At 39.8% G+C, this 26,099-nt stretch overlaps 1 protein-coding gene across 1 annotated transcript in view; it reads left to right on the top strand.

The window, feature by feature from the left end:
* Positions 1 to 26,099, top strand: part of ACER3 (alkaline ceramidase 3) — a 58,945-nt gene that overhangs the window by 8,303 nt on the left and 24,543 nt on the right. The window contains exons 2-6 of the mRNA XM_417279.8: positions 9,598 to 9,708; positions 18,235 to 18,287; positions 22,291 to 22,343; positions 24,015 to 24,096; positions 25,662 to 25,697. Coding sequence (XP_417279.1) covers positions 9,598 to 9,708; positions 18,235 to 18,287; positions 22,291 to 22,343; positions 24,015 to 24,096; positions 25,662 to 25,697 — 335 coding nt within the window. The remainder of the gene's footprint in view (positions 1 to 9,597; positions 9,709 to 18,234; positions 18,288 to 22,290; positions 22,344 to 24,014; positions 24,097 to 25,661; positions 25,698 to 26,099) is intronic.

Genomic DNA, 26,099 nt, shown 5'->3' with positions numbered 1-26,099 from the left:
AAATTGAGTCCATCCCACTTAATTTTTTTCTTGTATTTTTTCCTCTTTCTCTGTTGTAGGCTGTAGAGAAACGTTTCCTTTTCCTAAACATCCCATTGTGTCTATCCCATATCTATTCATTTTTTTGTCCTTGAACTTCCCCCAGTGATTTCCGTACGTCTTTTGTGTTAATTTATATTTTCTTCTGCTTTTACTGTACTTTTTCTGCATTTGTTTCAGACCTGTCCTCTGAAAGTTTCCTCTGCCAGTCTTTGAGCCAGCAGTTGTGCTGGGAACTTGGTTTGTTTTGTGTTCGGTTTTCTTATCTTTGCACAGTAGAGCTCTCTCCTGCCTAAAAGTCTACCAGCTAACATACAAACTGTTTCTATATCGCTGCTATATTAAACAAAGACAGTGCTTAAAGCTTTAGTCTTCAATGCGTTGTATTCTCTCTTCCCATACTTGGTTTAGATTGCAAGATTGTTGAAAGTAGACTTCAACCTTACTGTCTTTGTGGAGAAGAATCTTCATTTTCACATAGATAGAATCACAGAATGGCTTGGGTTGGAAGGGACCTCAAGGATCATGAAGCTCCAGCCCCACCAACCTCCACATTAAATTCTAGACCAGGCTGCCCAGGGCCCCATCCAACCTGGCCTTGAACGCCTCCAGTGATGGGGCATCTGCAACCTCTCTGTTCCAGCACCTCACCACTTTCCTAGTAAAGAACTTGTTAAATAGCTTTTGCAAACATCTGTGGGCTAACAGGCAACTACTTTAATTTTTCAAGTGAGAACATGCAAGTTGTGTTGAAATGACAAATGAACAGTAACTAAAGAGGAGTTAGAAATAGCAGACAGGAGGAGGCACAGCCTTCAAATGCTGGGTTAGTGAATGAGGTACAGAAGTCCTTGCTGGAGGTTGTCACCTTAATTACAAACTGTTAGGAAGACTTTAAAGGTGGCATACTCAGAAGAGGAATGCCTACCTAAAAGAAGTAAAGTTGGGTGTTATGGAGTGAATAAGAGTAATGAGAAGAGTCTATCATTTCAGAGATCAGATAGGAGTTGTCTTTTAATTTTCTTTATCTCATTTTGTTGGCAGCCATACAGTTCTTAAGGTGGTGCTGCAAGAAAAAATGGCAGTTAATTTTGGATGGGGGCTTCTGTTAGTTTGCTGGTGAGAGAGGAAAAGTCATCAACCAGTGTTGTGGTGGCTGATTTGTGTCTGATTCAGGCTGTGGTCGCTACTAATTCATCATCTCAATGTGATCTGTTTTTACATTTATCACATCCCATCTTCCCTTTCATTTTCCTATCATCCATGTGGGATGAATCATCAGTAGGAGAGACTTCTAGCAGACCTTTATCATTCTGGACACCCATGAGAAATCCATAACGAAAGTCAGGAAGGCAGGAAAGCAAGAGGGTCTGGATTTTGAAGAAAGCTTTCTAAAGTTAACACTGCAGGTATCTTGAAAAAAGCACTGATCTGTGTTATTTTCTGCTGCTCATCTTTCAGTGAGTGTGTTGGGCTGCCCCAATGCTGAGCTCTCATGCTGCACTGCTCAGTGCCTGGGAATGACCTGCCAGAACCTCTGAGACCATACCCATAGGGTACTGTACCTCAAGGCACTGCATCTGGAGTAAGGATAAAGGATGCTGAGCTGGATGTACTCTGCTAACTCAATGTCACCTGCCAGAAGCTGTGCTTCAGAGAGCCTCAGGCTTGGAGGATTTGGTGCAGGCACTGAACATGAAGCCAGTACACTGATCCCAGATAGAAGAGGAAAGGTGAACAAGAAGGAATATGATGAAAATCAAATTAAATGGATGATCCCTGTAACAAACATCATCATAATCACTTCAGTTTTAACATTGGCTCAAGAGTAAGCTTGCCCTTCTTGGTTGCTTCTTGGCAGTCTGACATCAGCTTGTCTTAAAATAACATTTTGAATACGTTTTATTTTGTTTCCCAGTAAAGGCTGTAATAGCAGCAAATCTGCCCTTCGGCAATGAGCTTATCGCATGTAATATTCAAACTTTACATCATCTCAGCCTAATCTCTTTACACTTTGATTGCATTTTCCAGCTGTAGGCGCTTGCTTTCAGCGTGCTTTCTAGATTGATATTTCAAATGATGTGCCTATGTGAGCTGTTTTAACTTCAAATTTACTTGCAAAATCCTTCCAGGTGTACTTCCAACTAATTGGTCTGGTTGTGTCTTAGGTGCACATATATTAGATGCTTTGTTTTCCACGAGGTTTTCTATATTCTAGAAAAGCAATGTTCAAAGATGCTATTGGTAATAGAAATGAAGTCTAGTTAGTTGTGGATGTCTTGGATTGGAAATAAAATACAGTGGAAAGGAGGTATTCACTGTCTTGTTTGTTCAGGCTTCTTGCAAACTCAATAAAAAGGTCAAGGATGTATTCTGGCGCTTTTGTTTCTTTCTCAAATACTGTTACATTTAGTATAATACTCTGTTCTGAACCCCAAAAATATTAATTCTTCAGAATACTTTGCACTGTGGGCAAGCCTAGATGTGATAGGCCTGGTTAAAGCCATTAGCAAAACTGGCCTTCAGTAGTGAGGAGCTACAGAGAAAGGAGGACAGTCCAAGCCCACAGCAGCCCTGCTGTGCCTCCCCCTTTTATCTTTGGGAAAATGCCCTTGAGGTGACAGAAGGACTATCTCTGCTCTGGAATCCCAAAGTAAGATATCACATTGTTGTCCCGGGCGGATGCTCTTTCCACAGCTGGTTCCATTCCATACAGAGGAGATGCTGAGAACATCCCCTGTCCTTCATGCTCTCAACTCACACGTTCGGAAGAACCACACATCCACATTCAGGGCTGTCAGATGCTTTTCCTTCATCTTGTGATGTTGTTTAAGAATTCCAGTAGGAGGAGAACTCCATTATGCTGAGTGCTGTGAGAAGTGGTAATTAAAACGATGTTTCTGGAGCATACAGTTCTTACTCTTAAATACTTTTAAACTTTAATTAGAAGAGGTGATGTGGTTAAGTCGGTTACTGTGTTAGGTTAGGGTGGTAGAGTGGCTGGACATACCCTCTTCTAACCTGTCTTCCTCTTCCAGGGGTATTAAGGATAAATACACAGGAGATTGAGGTAGTTCAGACACTGAAGTAATAGAAACTAAATAGATAATGAATATGTTTTAGCTTTTGAGAGGGAAAAGCAAAAGCTTCTTAGTCCAGCAATGAATGTCTCACCATTGAAATCTGCCTTATTTTACATGGTTGTGCAGCTATCAGTTTCTTATAAAGAAATGTATGGAGTTATTTTAAAATTTGCTTTCATGCATTTATTTTATTTTTAGAATAACACACATAAGAAACAAGGTCAGTGCTGGAACAGTCTCCTGTTAGGTTCTAATTTTTCACTGTCTTTATTAGACGATAGCAAAGCGATTTTCATGGAGGTGAGAGTCAGGAACAGGATAGCTTAATTGTAACCAAGAGCAATTCAGAAGCAGTTTAATAAGTGCTTTTGTGAAGAGGCATACGAGGGAGAGGCTTGTGCATTAGAAAATACACCCACGCTGTACAGGTTCGAACTGAGCTTGCTCACACCAGCTCTGTTAGTCAGCAGCGTTGAGAGCTTTCTCTTCTAATTACCTTCTACACATTGGTTGTTTTGAAGAACACAAAACGTGTCGTGAAATACTGTAATCGGAGTAGAAACATCTACAGAAGTACTGGCTGAATGGGTGCACTGAATGCCAAGGGAATGAGTTCTGCAGCTGGAATATGAAATGCGTAAGGCTGTAAGTCAGCACTTGCTTGATGCAGCATGTTGGAACTGCTCATAAAAGAACACCGGAGGATAAAAATCAAATTGTGTTGTTAATAATTAATCTTTTTTTTCCTCCCCTAAAATTACCTCGTTACCCCTCCCTGATCCACTGAATCACTGGAGTGGTTTACCTGTGCAGTTTTGTTTGAAGGATACCAGCGTATATTTAAGATCCAGAGAACTGAAGGCCCAGCAAGGCAGAAGCAGCCAAGAGAGGTCAAAGCACAGGTCTGGGATGCTGACTTTAAGCACATAACCTCCTAGATGGCCATGTGTTTTCCTTTGTAGTACTCCTGGTTGCTCTTATCTGAACCCCTCCTGACTCATCCCTCTCAGATTTTCCCATAATATTACTCTAAGGTACATTTCTTATTTGCCTAAACCTATACTGAGCTGGATTAATTCAGTATTCCTTTACAATGTGCTTAATCTATCAGTTTCCTGCAGTGTTCTATCAGCCTTTAAATGTTATAATTCTTACTATTTATAATAGTCTGGTCTTAAGGATTCTAAATTTTAAAAAAGGAACAACTTAGGGAGATCAGACCCTGTAATAACCTATTAGCTTGTATTGCATCTGGACCAGTTTTTGTGGTTCTTGAATAAGTTTTCATACATAGCTTATACAGTTCAGTAGTCACATCGCTGTTTGTTTCCTTGAGTGTTTTTCCCATGTTGTTATTTGAACTGTGATGACTAATGTAAGTTGCAGCTGAATTGCTACAAGTAGTAACTTCAGTTAATGTCCATGTAAAGGACGTCAAGACTTCCTTAGCATGTGGACAGGAGACCTGAGGAATTACAAGGGGTAAGAATCAGATTTGTCATTTAAAAAGTACCTTCTCTTTTTTTCTTAAGGTCAGTATTAGTCCAGTGCTCCAGCATGGAGTAACTGCTGTGCTTCTCTGAATAACAGGAAGCTGACATCGATCCTTCGTGCACATTAGCAAGTAGGGAGCTCAGTAATCACCTACTGGCAGAATTCCCGTCAGGATGACTCGCTTTTCTCCCCTCAAGGTCCTTCTGAAATATCAAACAGAGACAGGAGTTTTCATTTCCTGATGCTCTGAAGTGCAGTTATTGTGGACTTTGAAGTGGAAGATATTAAAAATGGTTGGTGGAAGTCAAAATCTAATTGCTAGACAGCCCTCCTACTGCTAAGTTAAGGGAAAGCAGCTCAAGATTGAAGGTGGTAGCCAAACACGCTGATTCTCTGTAGTTAGGTTTTCTCAGCAATTATGAAATGCTGAATTTTGGAAAGTCAGTGATGCAAACCTCTCCTGGGCTCTGAGTTAGTTATTATTCACTGATAATATATATATATAGCATGTACTGTACAGAAACTTGCTGGATTTTCTTCAAATTCCTCCCTCTGCTGATGCTTACAGTGCCGTGATAGGTGAGCGCTTCTGTCTTAGCAAGGACTCCCATATTGGATTTGACTGAGTTTCTGGTTAGGAGATATTCTAGAGTCCTCCACTGTGTTTAAGCTGTTAGGTTGCCTACTTCTCCAATTCAAACCTGAATTCCAAACACTTCTTGTCATTTATTGTCTCACCTCACCTGCTGCAGCTGGGACTGCTCTTTTTACAACATTCTTACACTGTTAATCTGTGTTTCTTTGGTTTTCTATCTCTAGAAATCCTTCCATGAAGAGCCTTTCTTAAGGAGTGGATATTTCCATGATAGGTGGTTGTGCCCTCGAATAAAGAGCGGTGCTTTGCACCAGAGCTACTTGAGATGCTTCCGAAAACAAAAGCTGTGAGATAGAACTCCTTGTATCTGAAAGCAGCTAAAAGTATGATTCAAGTTCTGAATGTGTCATGAGGCCATCTGACTGGCTTTGTTTTTTTTTATTATTATTTTTGTTTTTCTTAATCCATTAATAGAGGAAAAGAAAGGAGCAGCTATGTGATCCAGGTACTGCACTAAAATGGTGCTGTGCAGCATGATAAGCGCACAGTGGAATAGATTATTTTTGCCTCAAAATCTTGTTTGTTTTCTAATCACATGAGACACATTGACTTTATAGGAGCTTAGGTGTATATATTTGAGAACATAGCAGCCACTTCCCTTTCTTGTGTTTCACAGTGAGCTGTTGTTGTTTTCAAGGGGAGGTTGGAAGCCTGTAATTAATATCATTACTCTTATGAGCTTTTAATATCTATTTGACATCTAAAGCTGGAAAAAAAATCATTTTGTTCTTTCCTATCTGAAGGTAATAATTATTTTTGTTGTTGGTTTGAGTCTTGCAGAAACCATAGCGAAGTCAAAAGTCTTCCTTTAAGTGTGAGACAGCCAGATGGAGAGCAGGAAGGAGAACATCTTAACATTTGAAAAGGTCCTTACAGTTGGTAAAGCTTAACTTATTCTGTGTACAAACACAGGAGAAAGGATCTCTTAACACTGTAAACCATGTAGGTCACCTTGCCAAAAGCAGAAGATAATAATTTTGGCTGCTTCTTTTAAATACCACTTTTCTTCTCTCACTGAAAACATTCCTATTTTCTCCCTTCATGCTGTGTTCCTGATGTTCCTGCATCCTGCATAGTACTTCTTCTAACCATGCTTGACATATTTGCAACTACGCATGGTTTATCCTTGTAACTTCTCATCCGCATTTATTGCAGAAATAACTTTATAACATAGAAGTGAATACATCTTGGGGAAAACTGAAAGCTTATCTAAGTAGAGTCCTTCAGGTTTGTGTACATTAGCTATACCAAGCTCTTCAGATAAGAGTACCTAGTATATTGTGCCCACGTTTGCCTGTAAATGCTATTTCCTCTTGAAGTTTTGTTTGTAATTTTGGTGTAAACCATAAACCATGTGATTTCAATGTCTGTACAGATCTTCATGCATTTATGATACCATAAGTATATTTTTAAAGGTCTGAAGATGACTATACATGCATGGGGAGGGGGAAAAAAAAAGACTAGTCAGTTTTGCCACTCTATTTGTATAATAGGGTGCAGATGTGGTGAAACAGAGCTGTGCTTCCTGGAGACAAAGGCTTGTTGAAAAGATGATCAGATTCTGTTTTGGTACAGTATGGTGTTCTCCCAAGGAATAAAAACGTCCTCTGAAACAGTGGTTTGCATTATAGTAGTCTTGAAAAACACTTAGGAAAATTGGCAATGTTGGTCATTCAATCTATCAATTAATGTGGTTAGAAGTTAAACTCCTACTTGACCTGGTACCACATATTATCTTCATGGTTGTAGGCCACCGTGTCACATAACTCCAGTGTTGGAGCTGACCGAGCTTCACCCTAAAGCAGCAGACAGCCCATTACTATTGGGACGCAATTCGTAAATGATTCCACCTCATTTGAAAGCTATTTTCTACCTTCTAGTACACGTTTATTTAAGGTTAGTCTATATCTGTTTTTTCATTTGTCAGTCTTATCCTTTATTTCAAATAGCTCCCTTTTTTTCCTTGGCATTTCCCATGCTGTGTTTATGGAGCCTGGTTTTATGTATATATGTGTGTGTGTATATATGTATATATTTACAGTTTAACTTTGCCATTTTCAACTTCAGGATCTGTTTCCTTTAAAAATTGTTTCAGTCCTTTGTTAATTACCTTCAGAGCAATGGGGCTGCTTGTCACCTATTTCTTTTTTGGGATTGTTTGCTAATTTCTTTGCATATCCCACTGCCATTTTTGAAGGAATTAGTAAAAATCCCTTCTAATGAATTGATGAGCTATTTTATACGAGGATAATACTGAAAAAAATAAACACATCTTTTATGAAATCCACACTCCTGGGGACAGTATGTTGAATAAATGCCTTATTTTTGTTCTTGAAATAAGTAATTCTGCCAGCAGCATGCTAGAGAACTCCACTGCACCCCTGCTCCTATTCCCGTTATTTAAAAACAAAACAGCACAATTTTCAATAAATGTTTCCCAAATAGGCTTGCTTAATCCATGCCATAAACGTTCTGAATAATATGGGCCAAAAACTGCCCAGGGGGAGTTTCAGGAATTTGCAGCTACCTTAGGTCTGTGGCATTTCCTATCCCAGCAGGATGGTCTTAGATTAAATGCTCATAAATTTTCAGTAATTTAACATAATTGTAGCTTAACAGGAAGTATTGGAGCCTTTGTTTTCCTACGGAAGAATCTCTTTTCTGTCTTCCTGTTTCCATTAGCAGTTTGTTATCTTACTGCAGATGGCTTTGAAGGTCATGTGCCTTCCCATGTATGGATAAACGACGTGGTATTTCTTTTATTCAGCACTTTCATATCTGAGTTTTTGCCAGGTTTTTGACAATTTCATAATGAAGTGACCTTTAAGAATGATATTTACATGAAGTCTGACAACATCTCTGTAAGATGGATGTATGTGACAGCTCCTTTGGAAAGCAAGGGATTTACTATCCAGGCTATGTAGCCTTTGCTCTACTTCTTGAGGTTAGATGACATCTCTGCGTGATTTGTGGGTAATGGTGATGGTGGTGTACCACACAATACCACATTTTCAGTGGGTTTCTTCCAAACCTGGTATCCTGCATCACTGCAGGAACGTGCTGATATGTTAATGATTCCCCAGAGATACAAGGCATCCAAAAGGCCTGCTACATTGGTCCAAACTTGTGTGTATTTGCTGAGCTGTTTTGATTTTTTTTGGCCTCGTTATCTTCATATGTTGTGCTTGTCATTGACATCTTTGGAAATCAGACTTCACTTTTTGTCTATCTGTATTTAACTGATGGCACGTGAAAATTTACAGCTTAATTTATGTGAGCAAGGTCCTGCCTTCTTATCTATCGGCTCTTGCCAAAGTTGCATGTCATTCCATTCCCATTGCAAAACCTTTCTTCTTAAAACTTTTATTTGTGGTTGGGCTCAAAGGCTGAATCTGAATCCTCTCTGCTGAGAAATGTGCTACTTCCTTTCGCTTCACTTGTACTTCTCACCATTTCGTTGCACATTTCCAATGGCCAGGACAGTTTGAAAACACATCTAAATGAGGATGGCTGAGTAGTCGTAAGAAAGAAAAGAGGGAAGGTTTCTTCATCTTCCCCAGTGCTGGAAAGGCCGTCCTGCCCCCTGGTATGAGAGCTGGGCTCTGTGCTTGTTCGTGCTATCTCTGATCTCTGCAGCACATGCCTCATCCCTTTGTGTTGCATCCCAGCTTCAGCAGGAGGGATGGAGAGCAGCGACGTCTTGCTGAAGCTCCAGCTTTTGATAAGTTTTGACAGTTGCCCGTCACGCTGATTGTTAGTGGCTTCTAACTTTTTTGCTATTCCTATTCATACCTTCTTGCTCTTAACTCTTTGCTGCTCCTTATCAAACCCTCTTGCAATCTTTGATTGCGTTGTGATTTGCAATGCAGTGATTGTACACTAATAGAGATTGAACTTGTTGATTTAGGAACGAGTCACTCAGTGACCTTAAGGTATCACAAGGGAGTGTAGTGGGGGGAACTGTGAGGGCAGAAGAGAAAACAAGCAGCTCTTAGAACACGTAACTTGAGCTATCTGGGGGGATTTTTATCTCCTGAAGGACTTGGGTTTGAATTCATGTTCCATGCAATCAAGAAACCCTAGCGTCATCTAAGCCAACCTTTTCAGTTAATTTAGTATTCTATTAATAGGGAAGGTGACAAAAGAGTGAAAACAGTCTTCAAATGGTTAACTGTGTTGCACCAGAATTTAACTCTGTGTTATGTATAAGCGGAAGACAGGTTCAAAAAGATGCAGCTTCCTGGATGAAAACTGCTGAAGCAGCTTTGTATATTGAAAGTGTGTAGTACCCAGTGCTAAATCTCTGCTTCTGCTTTTGTCCCACAGGGAACACAGTGAGTAACCTGATTTTCATTCTACCTCCAATCTATGGTGCGATTCGGACCTATAAAGATGGCCTTGAAAAGCGGTACTTAGCTGCATATTTATGTCTTACAGGTATGTGTAAAAGTTAATTTGTGCTTCTGGTTGCCTTTATAAGGAAAGATCAATGAACGGTATCCAAATGTTAATAAACCAACTCGTGGAATGCAAATACTGTGTGCGAAACTTAAACAGCTCAACAAAATTGAGGTTTATATTTACAGGAAAATACTATTTAGAATCACAGAATTGCTCAGGTTGTAAAAGACCTTAAAGATCATCAAGTCCAACTGCAACCAAGAGTGTGAAATTAGAGTGTATTAAATAACTCTGAGGTTTTTGTGCAAAAGGTCTCTTATGTGGTCCTACTTTCAAGCAGCTTAATGGCATAGTAGTGTGTTTTTTGTTCTTGCTAAAAAGTATTTGTATGGAATAGAAACAGGTAGGATTTTAGAGGAATTGGAAGAGCATTCTTTCATGAGTTGGAATTGGCTTTCAATTTCCGTTTGGTATATATTCCCCAACAACCTAACAGCTGTATTTGGGAAGTTCTGCAAGGATGGGGAAAAAAAAAAAGGGATCTTGGACGATCAGTGTACTTCAGTGCAGTCTGTTTTTTTTTCCTGTAATAACAAAATACAGAAAATAAACAACTTCCTTTACATTTTCAGTTATGCAGCTACTAATCATGTTCCTTCTGAGAAAAGATGTTTTAAGACCATTCAGACTTGGCAGTAGGGTCTCTAGAAGTGGATTTCACAAATGTGTTTGCTGTAGCTCCCATCTCTGGGGAGGCTGACTTTCCCAGTCTTCTCAGTGCTAAGAGATTTGTTTATTGCAAATGTTACATTTAAAACTGGCATGCACATGTGTTTAGATAAACATTGTCAGAAAGCAGACAACCATATGCTAAGTGTATTCTTGGTGCCAGTGAAGCTGTTACGTGCACAAGGTACAACTTAGGGTTTTTCAGTTACTTGGAGACCTAGTTTTTAGCTTTGCTAATATGTGTGAAATATAAGCAGCAAAATATATAACCACGGAAGCTTCTGAGTGCTTTCCAAATAGCCACATGTAGGCGTTCTAGAGTTTTGGGTAACCATTCATTTTTTTTGTCTTAGTTTAAAATACTTCAGTGGAAGGAACTTCTGAAGGCCAGAGAGAAGATGAAAGTGTGTATAAGCATTTGAATCATAGAATGACGTGGTTTGAACGAAGCCTTAGTGATCATCAAGTTTTAACCCCTGCCACGGGCTGGTTGCCCCCCACCAGCTCAGGCAGCCCCGGGCCCCATCCAGCCTGGCCTTGAGCACTTTCAGGGATGGGGCACCCACATCTCTCTGAGCAGCAGTGCCAGGGCCTTACCACCCTCCCAGTCAAGAATTTCTTCCTAACATCTAATCTAAATCTTCCCTATTTTACTTTAAAGCCCTCCCATTGGTATCAGGCAGTGTAAGAAGTCGATTTCCTTCCTGTTTATAAGCTCCCCTCATGTACTGGAAGGCGACACTGAAGTCTCCTTGAAGTCTTCTCCAGGATGAACAAGCCTCACTCCCTCAGCCTTTCTTCATAGGAGAGGTGCTCCAGCCCTCAGAGCATCTTCATGACCCTCCTCTGGACCCACTCCCAATAGCTCTGCATCCTTCTTGTACTGGCGGCCCCAGACCTGGATGCAGTACTCCAGATGGGGTCTCATGAGGGCAGAGCAGAGGGAGACAGTCCTATCCCTCACCCTGCTGCCACCCCTCTGTTGATGCAGCCCAAGATACTGATGGCTTTCTGGGCTGCAAGCACACACTGCTGGCTTGTGTCCAGCTTTTCCTCCACCAGAATCTGTAAGTCCTTCTCCACAGGGCTGCTCTCAATGAGTTCTTCTCACAGTCCATACACATATCTGAGATTGCCTGGACCCAAGTGCGTTGTTGAACTCCATTTGGTTCACATGGGCCCACATTTCAAACCTGTCCAGGTCCCTCTGGATGGCTCCTCTTCTTTCAGCTTTGCTGAAGTTGACTCTGCCCTTGTACTTGAATCAAAGTATCCTATAGTGCTATTTCCTTCTAAACTGAAAAATGATAAAACTGTATTGAGCCTCACTGCTTGCTATAAATTATATCTACTTCATGATGGACAAGTTGTGCCATTGTTTGACCAGAACATCAGGGTGTCACACCAATACTGCTAGGGGGATTTCCAGCTCTGAACTGACATTTCTCATATACCACTTAATGTGATAAAAGAGTCTGTCTTCATTCATAATAAACACCATAGACTTCAATTTTCTTGCTGTTTCTGGTGTTCATAAGGAGAAGCTCAGCCTGCATACTTGGCAGCAGTGCTGCAGGGCAGTCCTGACTTCCAGCTGGGCTCATCTGTGACGGGGGAGAAGAAGCCTTTGAATGCTGTCTGCAGTGATAATGCTTGCATGACTCGACTTTCATTTCTTATGTTAGAACCTCACATTACAGGTCACTGTGTGTGACCCAGCATGTTTCTCTTCTGTTTTGTCTCCATTTTGGTATTCATAATGCTGGGCTGTCTTACAGCAGTTGGGAGATGTAAAGGAACATAGACAGCTTTATCGCTTCTTGGTGGAAAAACAAGAACAGAATGGTGTGGAATCACAAGCCTCTTAACGTCTGTTCTGCTACAGAAGAAAAAAGCAGCAAATGAGAAGAGAAGCAGAATTTTAAATGTAGTTGAAATGTGCCAAGAGCATTGGCATTCTATCTCTGCATGTGACTGAATGAGAAACATACTGACGCAGAGAGAGAGTAGGTGTATAGAAATGTCTTTTTGTTAGAAAGTACTTTTCCTGAAAGTGGTTTAATTTATGAACAGATTTCACTCTATATTTGTGATAAATTACTTACACAGACTTAATCCATAAAGGAGTGTTGAATTTAACACAAAAGTGCTGGTTTCACTTGGGGTGTTGTGCTTCATTGAAAACACCACTGTTACTAACCAGTTAGGAGCTCTGCTTTCAATGGGTCGTTTTGTCAAAGTAGAAAGTCTTTCACAGTTCTGCTATGAAAATATAGGGTGGGAGGGGGCACTTCATTTAGTTAACAATGTTGAATCATTACGGATATTTTACAAGAAGCTAAAAGACAGCTGTCAAAGCGGACATTGAAATGAAATCTGTTAGCATTTGAGAATGTAAGTGTTGTTTCTAGACGTTATTTTGCTCCAAATCAGCTGCTCCTTTTGCATGCTTCCAGACATTAAGCTGATTGTCAGGTCCTTTGTTTCACCACACTATGTTCATTGCATTACTTTATACCCTACAATTTCTGCTGCTGACATCTATTTCCTCTTTGAACCCAGTGCATATTGAATTAGGGGAGCACTGTTCATTTCACGTACGTGCAAAGATCCCAACTTGGCTTGACAAGAATGGGGATTTCTAAATAAGTATTTAAATAAATTCATTGTTCATACTGGTGCCAAAACTGAGTTGCACTTTACAGCAAGTGCTTTGAGATACAGCGCACTGTTCTCAGCCCTTGTTTTTGCTGCACTTCAGCTCAAAGGGCATATTGTCAATGAACTCAATAGAAAAAGGATAAGATTTTTAAACAGTGAGAACTATTTATCAGTCAATCTAAAATTACTAAGATTATTCTTAAGCAATTGCTTTGGCATTTTGCTTCTCATGAACCAGATAGAAGACATCAGACTGTCACTGCCTCGAAGAGCGTGTGGTTGGTCTTGGGTGGCTCATTTTGATGGTGTGGTATTTTATTGGGTTTTACCGCACGACATTTTCTCTTCTGATGGGGAAGTGTGATTCCCAAATGTCTTATGTTCTAGATGGGTCTTGATTTAAATATACATATTTCTTTCTGAACTGTGTTTCCAGTGAAACTCTGCCTCTGCAAAAATAGTTGTTAGAAGCCCTTCACCCCAAATTAATTCCCCTGTTTTTACCTCAGAGCCAAATAGAAGCTGCAGAGGCTGTGTTGATGTTTGTAAATCAGATGTGCTTGGGAACGTTCCTGTGTGCTGAAGCCAAGCAGTGTGGAATGGCCTATCTGTTCATCTCAGCCTCCGAAAGAGGGTGACTGCATACAAATATCCTATTGGGTTCAGGGCTCTTCTGACTGCTGGACTGTGCCTGGGAGCTGCTGGGGGAAGTGCTAGCAGGAACAGGCCAGGCTCATGCCACAGACTGTTCTAACAATTCTCTAGCACAGACAGTTGCATTATGGTGTCTGGGAACTAACCCAGCCATGCTCGAGTTCACTCGTAGAGCTGTACCCTGGGAGTAGCCAAGGTTGCTCCTGTCTGAGGCGGAGGAAGGAAAGCAGTACTGAGTGTAGAAAACAAAATAACTCAATAAAAATAATTCACTTAATTCTGCTTCTTCATCTTTCATTCTTTGACTGTTTATGGTGCAGTATAGTTGGCCAGCTGAATCACTCTTTCATGGTTATAATGACGTTGTCTTTAGTGGAAGCTTTGATACCAAGTAAATATGTAAAAATCTAAATAAAGGTATTAGCAACTAGAGCTAAATTTCATCCCGCTCTTTACAGTGTTCTTGTGTAGGACCTGTAGACTTTAAATTCATATCACATCTATGCGATCCTAATACATTGCTCTTTCTGTAGATGCTTTAGGTTTCTGATTAAATAATAATTCTTAATGCTGATGGATAGTCTTATATCAAAACGAATTACCACTGCTTATGTGGCAGATCAGTTTTTTCCTCAAACCATTGAAAAATTCATAGAATGGCCTGGGTTGAAAAGGACCACAATGATCATCGAGTTTCAACCCCCTGCTATGTGCAGGGTCACCAACCACCAGATCAGGCTGCCCAGAGCCACATCCAGCCTGGCCTTGAATGCCTCCAGGGATGGGGCATCCGTATTCATTCTCTAATTCATAGGGAATATTTATTTAGATCCCTCTAAGATTCACATCCCGGGAGTTTACATGGTACGTGTATGGAGTTGGGTTTCATCTACAATCTATATTGTATAGTATGGATATTGCTTTGAAATCTGTGATATAATTTGTAGCACAGTGAAATAATTGTGTATGAAGTAACAGTTATAGAGGCATTGCATTTACATCATCACTGTCACAAATATTCTGTCAGATCACAGTAACCATGCATTGTGTTTGCTACAGGACGAAAGAAGTCCATGTTAGCTCTACATGTAACAGCTAACCTTATCTTCCATCTCTAGTCCTTTTAAGTCTTATTCTGATCCCATAATACTGCATAAAAATATTATGGCTTAATTTGTATTCTGTGCATATCATCTACAGATATCTCCCTGTAACTCCAGTGGTTTGTCAATGTAAAAATGCAGAGTTACTTACAGTATCCGAGAGAAGTGAGTTACAGAAGCTGGAGAGGAAAAGGCATTGCTTCAGATGTTGAACTTCCCAACTTCCCAGTGTGTAGCTTTTAGTGAGTTAAACTCCTTTGCAAAGGAAACAAAAGGAAATGGGTAACCTCTGCTTAGAAGAAAAGGAGCAAATCAGTTGTTCAGCCTTCAAAGGTTATATAGGCAAGTAGCTTCCCTTGAAAATGCATGTAGTTGCTGTGATTGCTTACATTTGTTTTCTGAAAATTACAAAGCTCAAAGAACATCTCATTGCAGTGGTGGCTTTTGTGAAGCAAATACTCACTAGGAGTGCCTCGAGTTATTGCACAACTAAAAGTACACCCACAGATAGCTGCATTCCAGTAGAACTGCAGGAGAAGGCGTTTGAGATTAAGTATCAAAACACTGTTTATTGGTGAGAAATACACATCAAACTCCTTGTAAGTTTGAGCTTAGCTGGAAGTGTGAAAGCTTGGAACTTACGCAGAGGTGTTAGTGAAGCAGAGTATGATGCTTCAACTGCGACCATTCAATTCACCATCTCTTAATGCAGTTTCCTTCCTTCTGACTTTTGAACAGATTTGTGAAGCTTTTTGCTGAGCTGAGCTCAAGGAGGGAAAGCTGAGATTGAATTTCAGGGGGAAGTTCTTTATGGAGAGGGTGGCGAGGTGCTGGAACAGGCTGCCCAGAGAGGCTGCAGGTTCTCCATCCATGGAAGTGTTCAAGACCAGGTTGGGTGGGCCAGGGGCAACTTGGTCTAATACCAGATCTGGAGGTTGGTGGCCCTGCCTGTGGCAGGGGGGTTGGAACTTGATGGTCCTTGCAGACCCTTCCAACCCAGGCCATTCTCTGGTTCTGCATTAAGACATCTGATATGCCAAAGGTAGAAAATCAGAAAGTTGGTTCTTAGCTCATTCAATGTTTAACTGCAAAACTTATCCTTTCTAAGTTATCCCTCTGCAGTAAGCAGGTGTCAGTGGGATAAGTGAGTAAGTGAAGCTTCATGTTCAGTTCTTCAGTCTTCATTGAAAGCATCTCTTCAAAAGGAAGCTGTTGTGCATAGTTGTAGTAGTATTTGAGGAAATGTTTATGCAATTTTGGAGGGAGCCTGTGTCCTGGTGAATAACTAGTGCACAGTCATGGAACATGCTGGGTTTCCTGCTGAGTGCACTTAAGCACCTATGGGCCTGATCCTATTTGCAAGCTCTATCAAGATGGTAGCAAGCAGTATTACAGCCATTGCTAGGAGAGGTTTGTATTTATGTGGAATCGACTTAAAAACCTTCCTAAACCTTTTCTTGTTTCAGCTTACTATCTTATAGATAACTGCACAATGAACTTTTGTAATCATAGAATCATAGAATGGCCTGGGTTGAAAAGGGCCACAATGATCATCTAGTTTCAACTCCCCTGCTATGTGCAGGGTCACCATCCACCAGACCAAGCAGCCCAGAGCCACATCCAGCCTGGCCTTGAATGAAGAAGAAACAGTGTGATGACTACACAGAAACAACAGTTTTTTGATAACTGTTTCTAGAAATTAATTACAGTCCTAGGATTAATGACTTGCAACAGTATTACCTGCGGGATTTGTGATACTTATAAAGACTGAATAGGAAAAATAATCTCAAAATAACTGCTTCTAATCATGTAGGAGGAAGGGGGAGGAGTGTGTTTAGTAACAAACTGTTGAGATTTATAGCCTCAATAACATTAAAAAAAATGACAACAAAAACAACAACAACAAAAAGAAACCTAATAACATACTTTGTTAATTTAAAATGAGTAGCAATTTGTTATGCAATGGTTTTGTCCATATTTGAAAATTACAGTTACAGTTTTTAATGGATTGTATCATGAAGACACTGAAATCAGCTTGACAGCCACAGTAATGAGTGGCACTGTTTTAATTATGATCTCAATGTGCTTTTTCTTCAGAGTGATTAATAGTTATAATCTATTCTGTATATACAGAAATACAGCTGTGAGAATTTCTCATTAAAATCTCATGAAGTGGTTGCCTATTGTTCAGAAAGATTTTTCAACAGCCAAGCAATGTAATCAGAAGTCCATTGTAAGTTACAGAGTGCATATATACGAACTTGGAGCGTTTGGCAGTGTTGCTCTGTTACAGTTCTGTGTTTCAGTACAGCAACATGCTTTGGTATTTCATTTTGTTGAGTACATATAATCACAATTCCAGGCTAAAAGCATCTGAAGAAACATCTCCAGGCGTGTCTATCAGCTGCCTTGGGAATCCTGTACAAAAGGTGCTGTTTGTTAGATAGCGATCTGTATACGCCTCAGTGAAGCCAAGCTGGTGGGTGCAGAAAAGAAGGTTATATTCTTGTAGCAAAGGCTGCACAGCAGCACTACCCACTGTGCAAAATAGTTGGCTTTCTCTGAAACTGGATGAGGTAAAGCTTCATTTCTTGATGGAAGACAGGACATCACATGAATGTAGTTACTCTTCCGAAATAAAAATGAGCTGGTGCTTAATGAGAGTATTTAATTATTCACGTTCCAAAGCAGTGAACGATAGATTAAATACTCTACCAGCTTTGCTCTAAGTAATGAAATCTGACTTACAAGAAACATTGTCCTTGTCTAACTGCAAAGAACTCGGTATAAGCAAAGCACGTCTCATAAATTAAACTCTGAATTTACTCGTGAAATTAAAGTATTTCAAATAAATAAAATGGATTGTATAGAAGGATGAGCTTGCAGGAAGGAAGGCAGGAGATGGTGCTCACATTTCACGAAATGAGTGGATACTGATGGATTCTGTTTGTGTACTTCGAATTTCTGATTCTGAGTTCTAGTAAGAGTTGTGCCTCCATAACTAGCCAAAAGCTACTTGTAAAATTTACCTTTAAAACTAGATGATGAGCAGAAATATTGCTGACTTTCAGGATAACCATATTAGAACGATGCTTTGCATTATAGGATTGATGCAGTTAAGTCTTAATGTTCTGAAAAGAGAGATGCAATAATACTACTCCATTCATTCTGGGTTCCCTCCACTCCTATTCTCAAGTGAGATCACACTAGTAGGAGACATGGAAACCTCCTCCTCCCCCCAAAAAACTTCAACAAATAAAAAGTGGGCAGCCATGGAAAATTGGGTTTGTGCCTCTGAGATGCAATGCTAATGGCTTAATATTTTTTTTTCCAGTAATTTTGCATGTTTAAGTTAATGCACCAGAAATGTTTTTGGTATGGACTTGTATTCTAACCGTGGCTTTGGTGTTTTCAGCTGTGGGATTGGGATCTTGGTGCTTCCACATGACCCTGAAGTATGAAATGCAAGTAAGTATTGATAAGTCACTGTGAGTCATTGTGTATCTTACTATGTAGTCATATTGACATTTCTTGACTAGATGAAACTTGTATAACAGGAGTTAATGTACCTCAGATATTATCGTACATGGGTCTTATTCCACATGATGTTTTACACTAATAGATGTACATACTCCTAAAATAAGAGCTCTAATCGACTGCTTACTTTGGTAGAAGACACTTTGTCTGCTGGGAAATCATACTATCTTCTTACTCACCAGTACTTTAAAATTCCTACAGCTGTGTTTTAAGAGCAGGCAGTATAGACTATGGTTATTCACTGTATCATCTTTTTCAACTTAATGTCTTCTATTATATTTTCTATTGATCTAGATATACTTGTAGCACAAATACTGCAGTCAGTGTCTGCTGAGAAGTAATAGTGGAGTCTCTCTTATTCTCAAGCAGAAGGTATTCAGCAATCAGGCACTGGGCATAAGGATTTGTCCTGGTATTTCTCATTTTCTAAAGGGACATAGAAAGCTTTGTCCTGTTTTAGGTCTAAGAAAATGAAGGAAATTTGTCTTTATATCAAAGGATGAAATGAAATTCAGTTCAAAATTAAGAAACCTAGGCTGTATGCTAGAAATCTGTCTTTACACAGATTCTACATTGGTAGTCTTAACTTGAATCATAGCAGTCTGCCAGAACAAAAGTGTGTGTCATTTCAGACCATGCGAGCATTCCGTCTGGCCTCCAGCTGCCATCCCACAAGAGTGCAGGTCTCTTGGATCCCATACTGCATCTGCCAGCCTTGAGAGGGTGTAGTGCAGACCCTGAGCATCTGAGATAGCCTATGCCTTGGCAACTGAATCAAGTCTTGAATTTCTGTTAATCTTAATGGGACTTGAGACTGCGTACATAGGCACCAAAAATTAGATGCCTTGAATTTGAACCAAATTATGGTCTGTAGTGTTGCTTGTCCCCGTGGTGCTCATTTTCAACTTTGTAGCATGAGCTGGAGATAAGTCACAGTGGAGCATTCTGTTGCCACCATATAATTATTTGCTGCTCTTTTTTTTTTTTTTTTTTTTTGGTGTGAAAAATGTTTCTTTCTGGATCCATCTTCCCACTCCCTCCCAACTAATCGCTAATATAGGTTAATCCCATCTCAGTGATAAAACTTGCGCCTTTTCATCTCTCTTCCCTCAGCTGCTTGTTCCTAACCCTGCCAGACTTTCACATCCTCTTTCATACAACCATATATCCCAAGTTGGAAGGAACCCATGAGGATCCTCAAGTCCAACTCCTGGCTCCATGTAGCTGAGCCCAAAAATCAGAACATACACCTTAGGGGCTTTGCCTAAATGCTTGTTGAACTCTAGCAAGCTCAGTGTGATGACCACTGCCCTGGGGAGGCTGTTCCAGTGCCCTGTCACCCTCTCAATGAAGAACCTTTTCCTGATATCCAATCCGAACCTCCCCTGTAGCAGCTTCATGCTGTTCCCTTGGGTTCTCTTTCTTGCAGGTGAGCAAGGCCACACTGAACCTCTAGATCACGAAAATGACCTAGGCTTAAAAAAAGTGTGTGGTTTTGTTTGTTTTTTTTAAATCCATGTGACTTTGCTGCTGGTCATGTAGCTCTGGTGTTGCATCAGAACAGCTAAGCGTCCTATAGTCCATTGTGTATAAAGGGTGAACAGAAGCAGAAGAGAGGGGAGCAGCAATGGCTTGCATCATTTTTTCCTACTGGAGTAAAAGATTTTATGTGAGTTAAAGTACACTTATTATTTTGGCAGCCAAGCTAAATGTGCAAGTGGCCCATAATACTCTGCTTACTAAATGATGAATCACCATAGAGGAAACATTTCAACTAGTAAATAGCCTTTTCTTGTTCAATTTCTCTCTTGTTATGATTCAAAATCACACTGACAGCTGTTTGAAGAGAATTTCTTGACATTTGTTTCAATCTTAATACTGTAAATGGTCCCTTTAATTAAGGGAAACGTGAAAGATTTGCTCTTGAAAGCAGTTCCTGAGAACTTTTTTTCTGAAGCAACCACCTTTTCCTCGATTTTGTTTTTTTATCTTATTTGCTCAACTGCTGTTTGTGGGATCCAAAATACTTACTTAACCAGCTAAATCAGCTCACAAAGTTCCCTTCTATACGTGTTCCTTCTGCGTTCAGATATCCTGTGACAGCATTTTGGGAAGGATGAATTCCTTTTGAAACAGAAGCCATTGTCTTCTGCAGGCAAATCCTAAGTAGGATCTTTTGAGACTCTCTTTGCTGTTATTGTTCTGTCCCTGAAAAGCTGCCAGCATATGAACTTCAGGGTATACACAGCTGTCCAAATGAGAAAGTATTTTCTAAATTGTATTTCTCATTCTTTTTACCCTCTCTTTCTTTTATGAGACCTTGAATCACTCACGCTCTTAAAGAGCTATGAATGAATTAATCCTGCAGATAGTTCTTTTCAGACTCAGTGAAAGTATCGCTGAACTTATAATTAACAGTAACTATTATTATCAACTAGAATTCAGCTATTGCTTCTTTCTTCTTCTCCCTAAGACATCACAACAGTGATGAACTCATTTGGTGGCAAAGTGCCACCTCGCACGCCTGTTGGCTTCATCTGCCCACTGTTCCTAATGCTTTCTTTGTGCTACCTATTGCAGTCCCTGGCCCTATAATTCAGGGATTAAAACCTTTTTCCTGCAGTCTTAGGTGTGTGCTGGGTCACCTATTGGAAGTGGCTCTCCATGGGTCAGACAGACATGGCTGCTAGCTTGAGAGGCACTGGTGGTGTGTGTGAAGAAGAGCAAGACCTGCCCTTTTGGTGGCTTAGATGTGTTTGTGAAATATTTCCTGAAGTTTCTGTGACCAAACCCAAGGAAAGCTCCAGATAATTCATCTGTAGTAATGATCTAGCTCACTTCTTCCAATATAAATATTCACAGCTAAAAGAAAGTTTTTGCTTGTGCAATTCGACCAGTGCTCCCAAATGGAGAACGATCAGGTTGGCCATATCATTATACAGAAAAACAAGATTGTGAACTAGCTAACTCTCCTTTACCAGTAATGGGAAGGGAGTTTCTGTACAAACATGGCCATCAACAACTTCCAGCATGATGGAGGAAATAGATCAAAATGGCTTTGCATGTGGTTCTTGTTTTTCATAGGAAAAAGTCCATTGTGCTCTGGGAGTAACAGTTGTAAGGTGGCTCAGTGTTAGCGTTTGGTCCATGTGTGACACATCAGAAGCAGTGGATCTTCACTGATGCATTCACTTGCTTTTGCATTTTCCTGATTTTCAGTCCTTCATAGGGAAATCAGTCAACTGTATTATGAGCAGAAATGGGGTGGTGTTCTTTGAGAAAAATTTTAGGATGGAATAATGCTATGAAGTTGTGTGAGTTTCTTTCCTTTTTTTTTTCCCCCCTTGGATAAATACATCACAAATTATATATGCATAAAATAATAAAAAATATTTTAAATAAGCCATTATTTGGCAGTCACAATATGAAAAACAAAGAAAGAAACCCACAGATCACCAGAAAAAGCCATATCAGAATTAAAACAGTGTCAGAAATTACCAAAATTAGGAAGTAAACCTTCGAGCATATTTCAGGGTGCTTCCTAATGGGCTCAAGTTTTATTTTACATTCTGGAACAACGATATCATTACAGTTTGTGAAGCTTGTATATAAGAAGCTTGTATAGAATGTCTTGTAGAAACCTGTATATTATATTGTAGAAGGCCGTATAGAACATGACTGCATCAAGCAGGATCCAAATAGTGTGGTCATAATGTAATGTGTATTCCAAAGATTCAGTGTAATAAGTTTATTAATGCAGCAACATTTCAGTAGTTGAATAGGATTTGATACTTCCTCATACTGGAGTTCATTTGAGAAGCTGGATATTGGAATGATTCAAAAGTCCTATTAAGTCTTCTCTCTCCTTAATTAACTTAGACAAGTGTGTCGGTTAAAAGTAGTTTTCATGTTTTGATGTCTCTGCTTTTTGTAGCTGTTGGATGAACTGCCAATGATATACAGTTGTTGTGTGTTTGTCTACTGCCTGTAAGTATTTCTTAAATGTTTTTTTTCTGAATATTTTTGAAATACTAGACTTTATAGTATAGAATATGTGGAGCTCAACAGAGAGGCTGACATTGAGGCTTCTACTGCTTTCAATGAGATCTTAATTTTGCCAATAGTACAACATTGTGATTCGGCAATTGGAGCACCAAGTTGGCTTAAATCCTTGTTTTTGCTAATTTAGAGATGTTTTCCTGGTGTTTGTTTAGCAGGAAAGCATTAAAGAGTTGTGCTGCATCCAACCATAGCTGTGTTACTTGGTATGTAAACAGCTGACATCAGAAAATCACTTCAGTAATACCAAAGAAATTATCAATGTGGCAATTAATTGCGGCTATGTTTTTATGACATAGTCTGAATTTACATGCAGATTTCAGATTCTGGTTAAACCTGCTTTCCACTCATCTGGAAAAGTAAAGCAAAAAAAGGCATTAAGTGCAAGTTTTGTGAAGAATGTCTTGGAACATGCATGGCAACTTAATGCTATGCCAGGGTGGTTTGAACCATTTAATTTCAGGAATAACGTGGCATTTGGCGACTGTAAAGAAACAGCAAGTTATTTTTCTTGCCTGTTGCTGCAAGGCCTGGATGGAATATGGTTTGATTCCATTGCTTGGAAAATCCAAATGATGAAAAGAACCTGTTGCAGACAGTAGTTAATTGTCTTCTTGGTTTTGAACATGTGATCAACTATTCAACTTGCAAACTGGATATATTTTTTTGTAAAGGGTACAGGTAGCTTGCAATGGAGATGGGCTGTGATAGAACTAAATCTACATCTTGTGGAAATTACCATCAGTTTGTGATTCATACATTAGTATGATTTGTGCAAACTGAGGAGCAGAATAATAATGTCTCTGTTAGTGGGAATATTTCCATTGTAGCTCCCTGTCTCCTTGAAATTGCCTTTGCATTCATTTTGTCTGATTTGAGTGTGATTGGAGAAAGGATGAGGAGAGGCTTTAGAAAGCCATTTGAAAGAATAATCACGCTCCTTTTGTGCAGTGGTTGCTGTCGTCTTCAAAAGCACTGAACTCTGTTACTGCACATCCAGCTCTAACAAGACTCTGTATGTTTGGTTGGTAGTAATTAAAATGCTGTGAAGAACGAGCTAATGCTTGGTTCAGGAGGCCTTTAATAATCACTCTGGTTTTCTTGGAGGTAGTTGGGGTGGTTCTGCACAAGATTCTCCCTCATACATCATTCAAGTCCAGTGACTCTCAGGCCGTGCAATTACTTTGGCAATGCATTTTGCAATGTAACGCATTGTGCTGCCTCATAGATTATATTCCAGATGTTCCTACACGTTTCTTTTGGTTTGTTTTATTCATCCATGCTGGTGTCTTTTCCGAAAGCTTATGAACTGAAGAGTTCATTGTTTTGTAAGGTGAACCTTTTCCCACACTGACTTTAGCTCACAGATGTAATGCTTTGGGGCAGTTGTATTGCATTTCAAACTCATTTCTAGTTTGTCACCCATCACCACTTAAACACCTTAGAAAAATGTTTATACTTTCTCAATTTAGTCTGCTGATTTGTTTAGTTTCAGTACATGCATAAGCTTATTGTTGGGCTTTTTGTTTGTTTTTGAAAAATACCTCCTTTATGTGATAAGTGACAAATGTTATCACTTTCCTTTATGTTCTGTTCCAGGTACGAATGTTTCAAGTACAAGAACACAGTCAATTATCCAATGCTTTTCATTTTAATAACATACAGCTTCATAGTCAGCATAGTAAGTAACTTTTTCTGATACCTCATTTTCTCCTGCATGTTGGCAGCCTCCTGTCACACAAGCAATCCTGAGTCACTCCCACTTCCAGTGAAGAATGACTCTTGGTGGGAGAATTACATACTGGCCTTAGTAAACTGAAACCTTTCTCTCTAAACTACTATACTGAATAAATGAAGAGGAAACAACACAATAATCCAATTGCTAGAATAGGAACGTGAAGAAAACAGTCCTTTTAGGACTGAGGAGTCCTTTTAGAGGGCTGAAGCACGTCGCATATGAAGACAGGCTGAGGGAGCTGGGCTTCTTCAGCCTGGAGAAGAGAAGACTGTGGGGTGACCTCATTGCAGCCTTTCAGTACCTAAAGGGAGCCTACAAACGGAAGGGGAGTCAACTCTTTGAAAGGGTAGATAACAGCAGGACAAGGGGAAATGGCTTTAACTTGAAGGAGGGAAGATTCAGGTTGGATGTCGGGGGAGTTTTTTGTTATGAGAGTGGTGAGCTGCTGGAACAGCTGCCCAGAGAGGCTGTGGGTGTCCAGTCCATCCCTGGAGGTGTTCAAGGCCAGCTGGGATGGGGCCCTGGGCAGGCTGGTCTGGTCTTAAATGTGGAGGTTGGTGGCCCTGCCTGTGGGGGGGAGGTTGGAGCTTGATGATCCTTGAGGTCCCTTCCAACCCAAGCCATTCTGTGATTCTATGATTCCTCTTAGGTCCCTGAGGAAAACTCTTTGACAAATATGACAATAATGTTCATCAGGATGTAAGAAGTGAACTGTAGTGAACTGTTGTATTGAGGGGTGTTTTAAAACAACAGCCCGAATAAGAAAGGAGCATTGCTGATTAAGAAATGAGATTCAACCCGGTTTCAATTCTTCTAACTTGACTCCCTTTCTCAATGCAAACAGCTACCTGCATGAACAAAACGGCTTTTGCACAGTCTGTCAGCCACAGATGGAATCTCTTTCTTTATTTGTCAGTGATAAAGGTTTTTTATTAAAATAGTGATACAGGTCTTTTTCCTTTAAAAGACTTGTCTTCTCTTTTGCACCTCCTAAGCTTTCTTTTCTTTACGCTTGTGGTAAGCTATGCCTAGGGCACAGCATCTTTCTGTCTCCAAAAACATAGCTTAAATGAACTATGTGACCAGCATGTCTATTGACTACTGGCTTTTGGTAAAAAAAAACAACTGAAATATTATTGTCAAAAACATTCATAATAGCAAATCAAAGCAAAGCACATCATCTTCTTGCAACACTTACAAGCGATGTGCCTGGCAGTTTCTGTATTTTAATTGTTTTTGTGTGTGTTACAAGTCTGTTAAATGAGAGGAGGTTTTAGATGCTAATTTCTCTCTCTGTGCTTCCAAATGTAACATAACTCCACAGTTCAAAATGGGTTGAAGAAACCCCAGATTTTGCCAGAGGAAACTTCAAATGTTTAATAAGCTTTAATGGTATATGGGTAGGCCCTCATTTTTATTCTAATAGAACAAGCATTGGCTGTATTTAAATCAATAATGTTATGGTTGTTCTCTGTTGCAACTTATTTATCTCTTTTTAATCTTTGCAGGTTTACTTAAAATTGAAACAGCCTGTATTCCATCAGGTAAGCCTTGCTCTGTTCGAGAAGCTGGTTTTGTTTAAACCATATTGTTTTATTGGAATGTCATATAGGGAGCTATAGCTGGAAGGAAGAATGCAAGGCAAACACCATTTGCTTTTCACTTTGTCTTTAAGCAGCACTGCTGCCTGTCACATTGCCATCCTGTTACTGGATGACCTGAAAAACTGGTAGGTTTGATATGGGTTGTTTTAGTATTTGACCTAATAGCCTACGTGTTTTTTCATCAGTGTAGCAAATGTTTCAAGAAAAAGGCCTTAATGAGTCCTGATCTGCTTTATTCTATTACTGGCTGCTGTGAAACTACAACATGGCATAGGCAGTTTATCCCCATGGTCTTCTCCCCCTTTTTCAATATCAACTTTCTTCTTAAACTATTCAATTTTA

Source organism: Gallus gallus, chromosome 1 (genome assembly GCF_016699485.2).
Source record: "Gallus gallus isolate bGalGal1 chromosome 1, bGalGal1.mat.broiler.GRCg7b, whole genome shotgun sequence".
NCBI lineage: Eukaryota > Metazoa > Chordata > Aves > Galliformes > Phasianidae > Gallus > Gallus gallus.
Note: the sequence above shows the minus strand (reverse complement) of the source record. Positions and strands in the feature narration are given on the sequence as shown.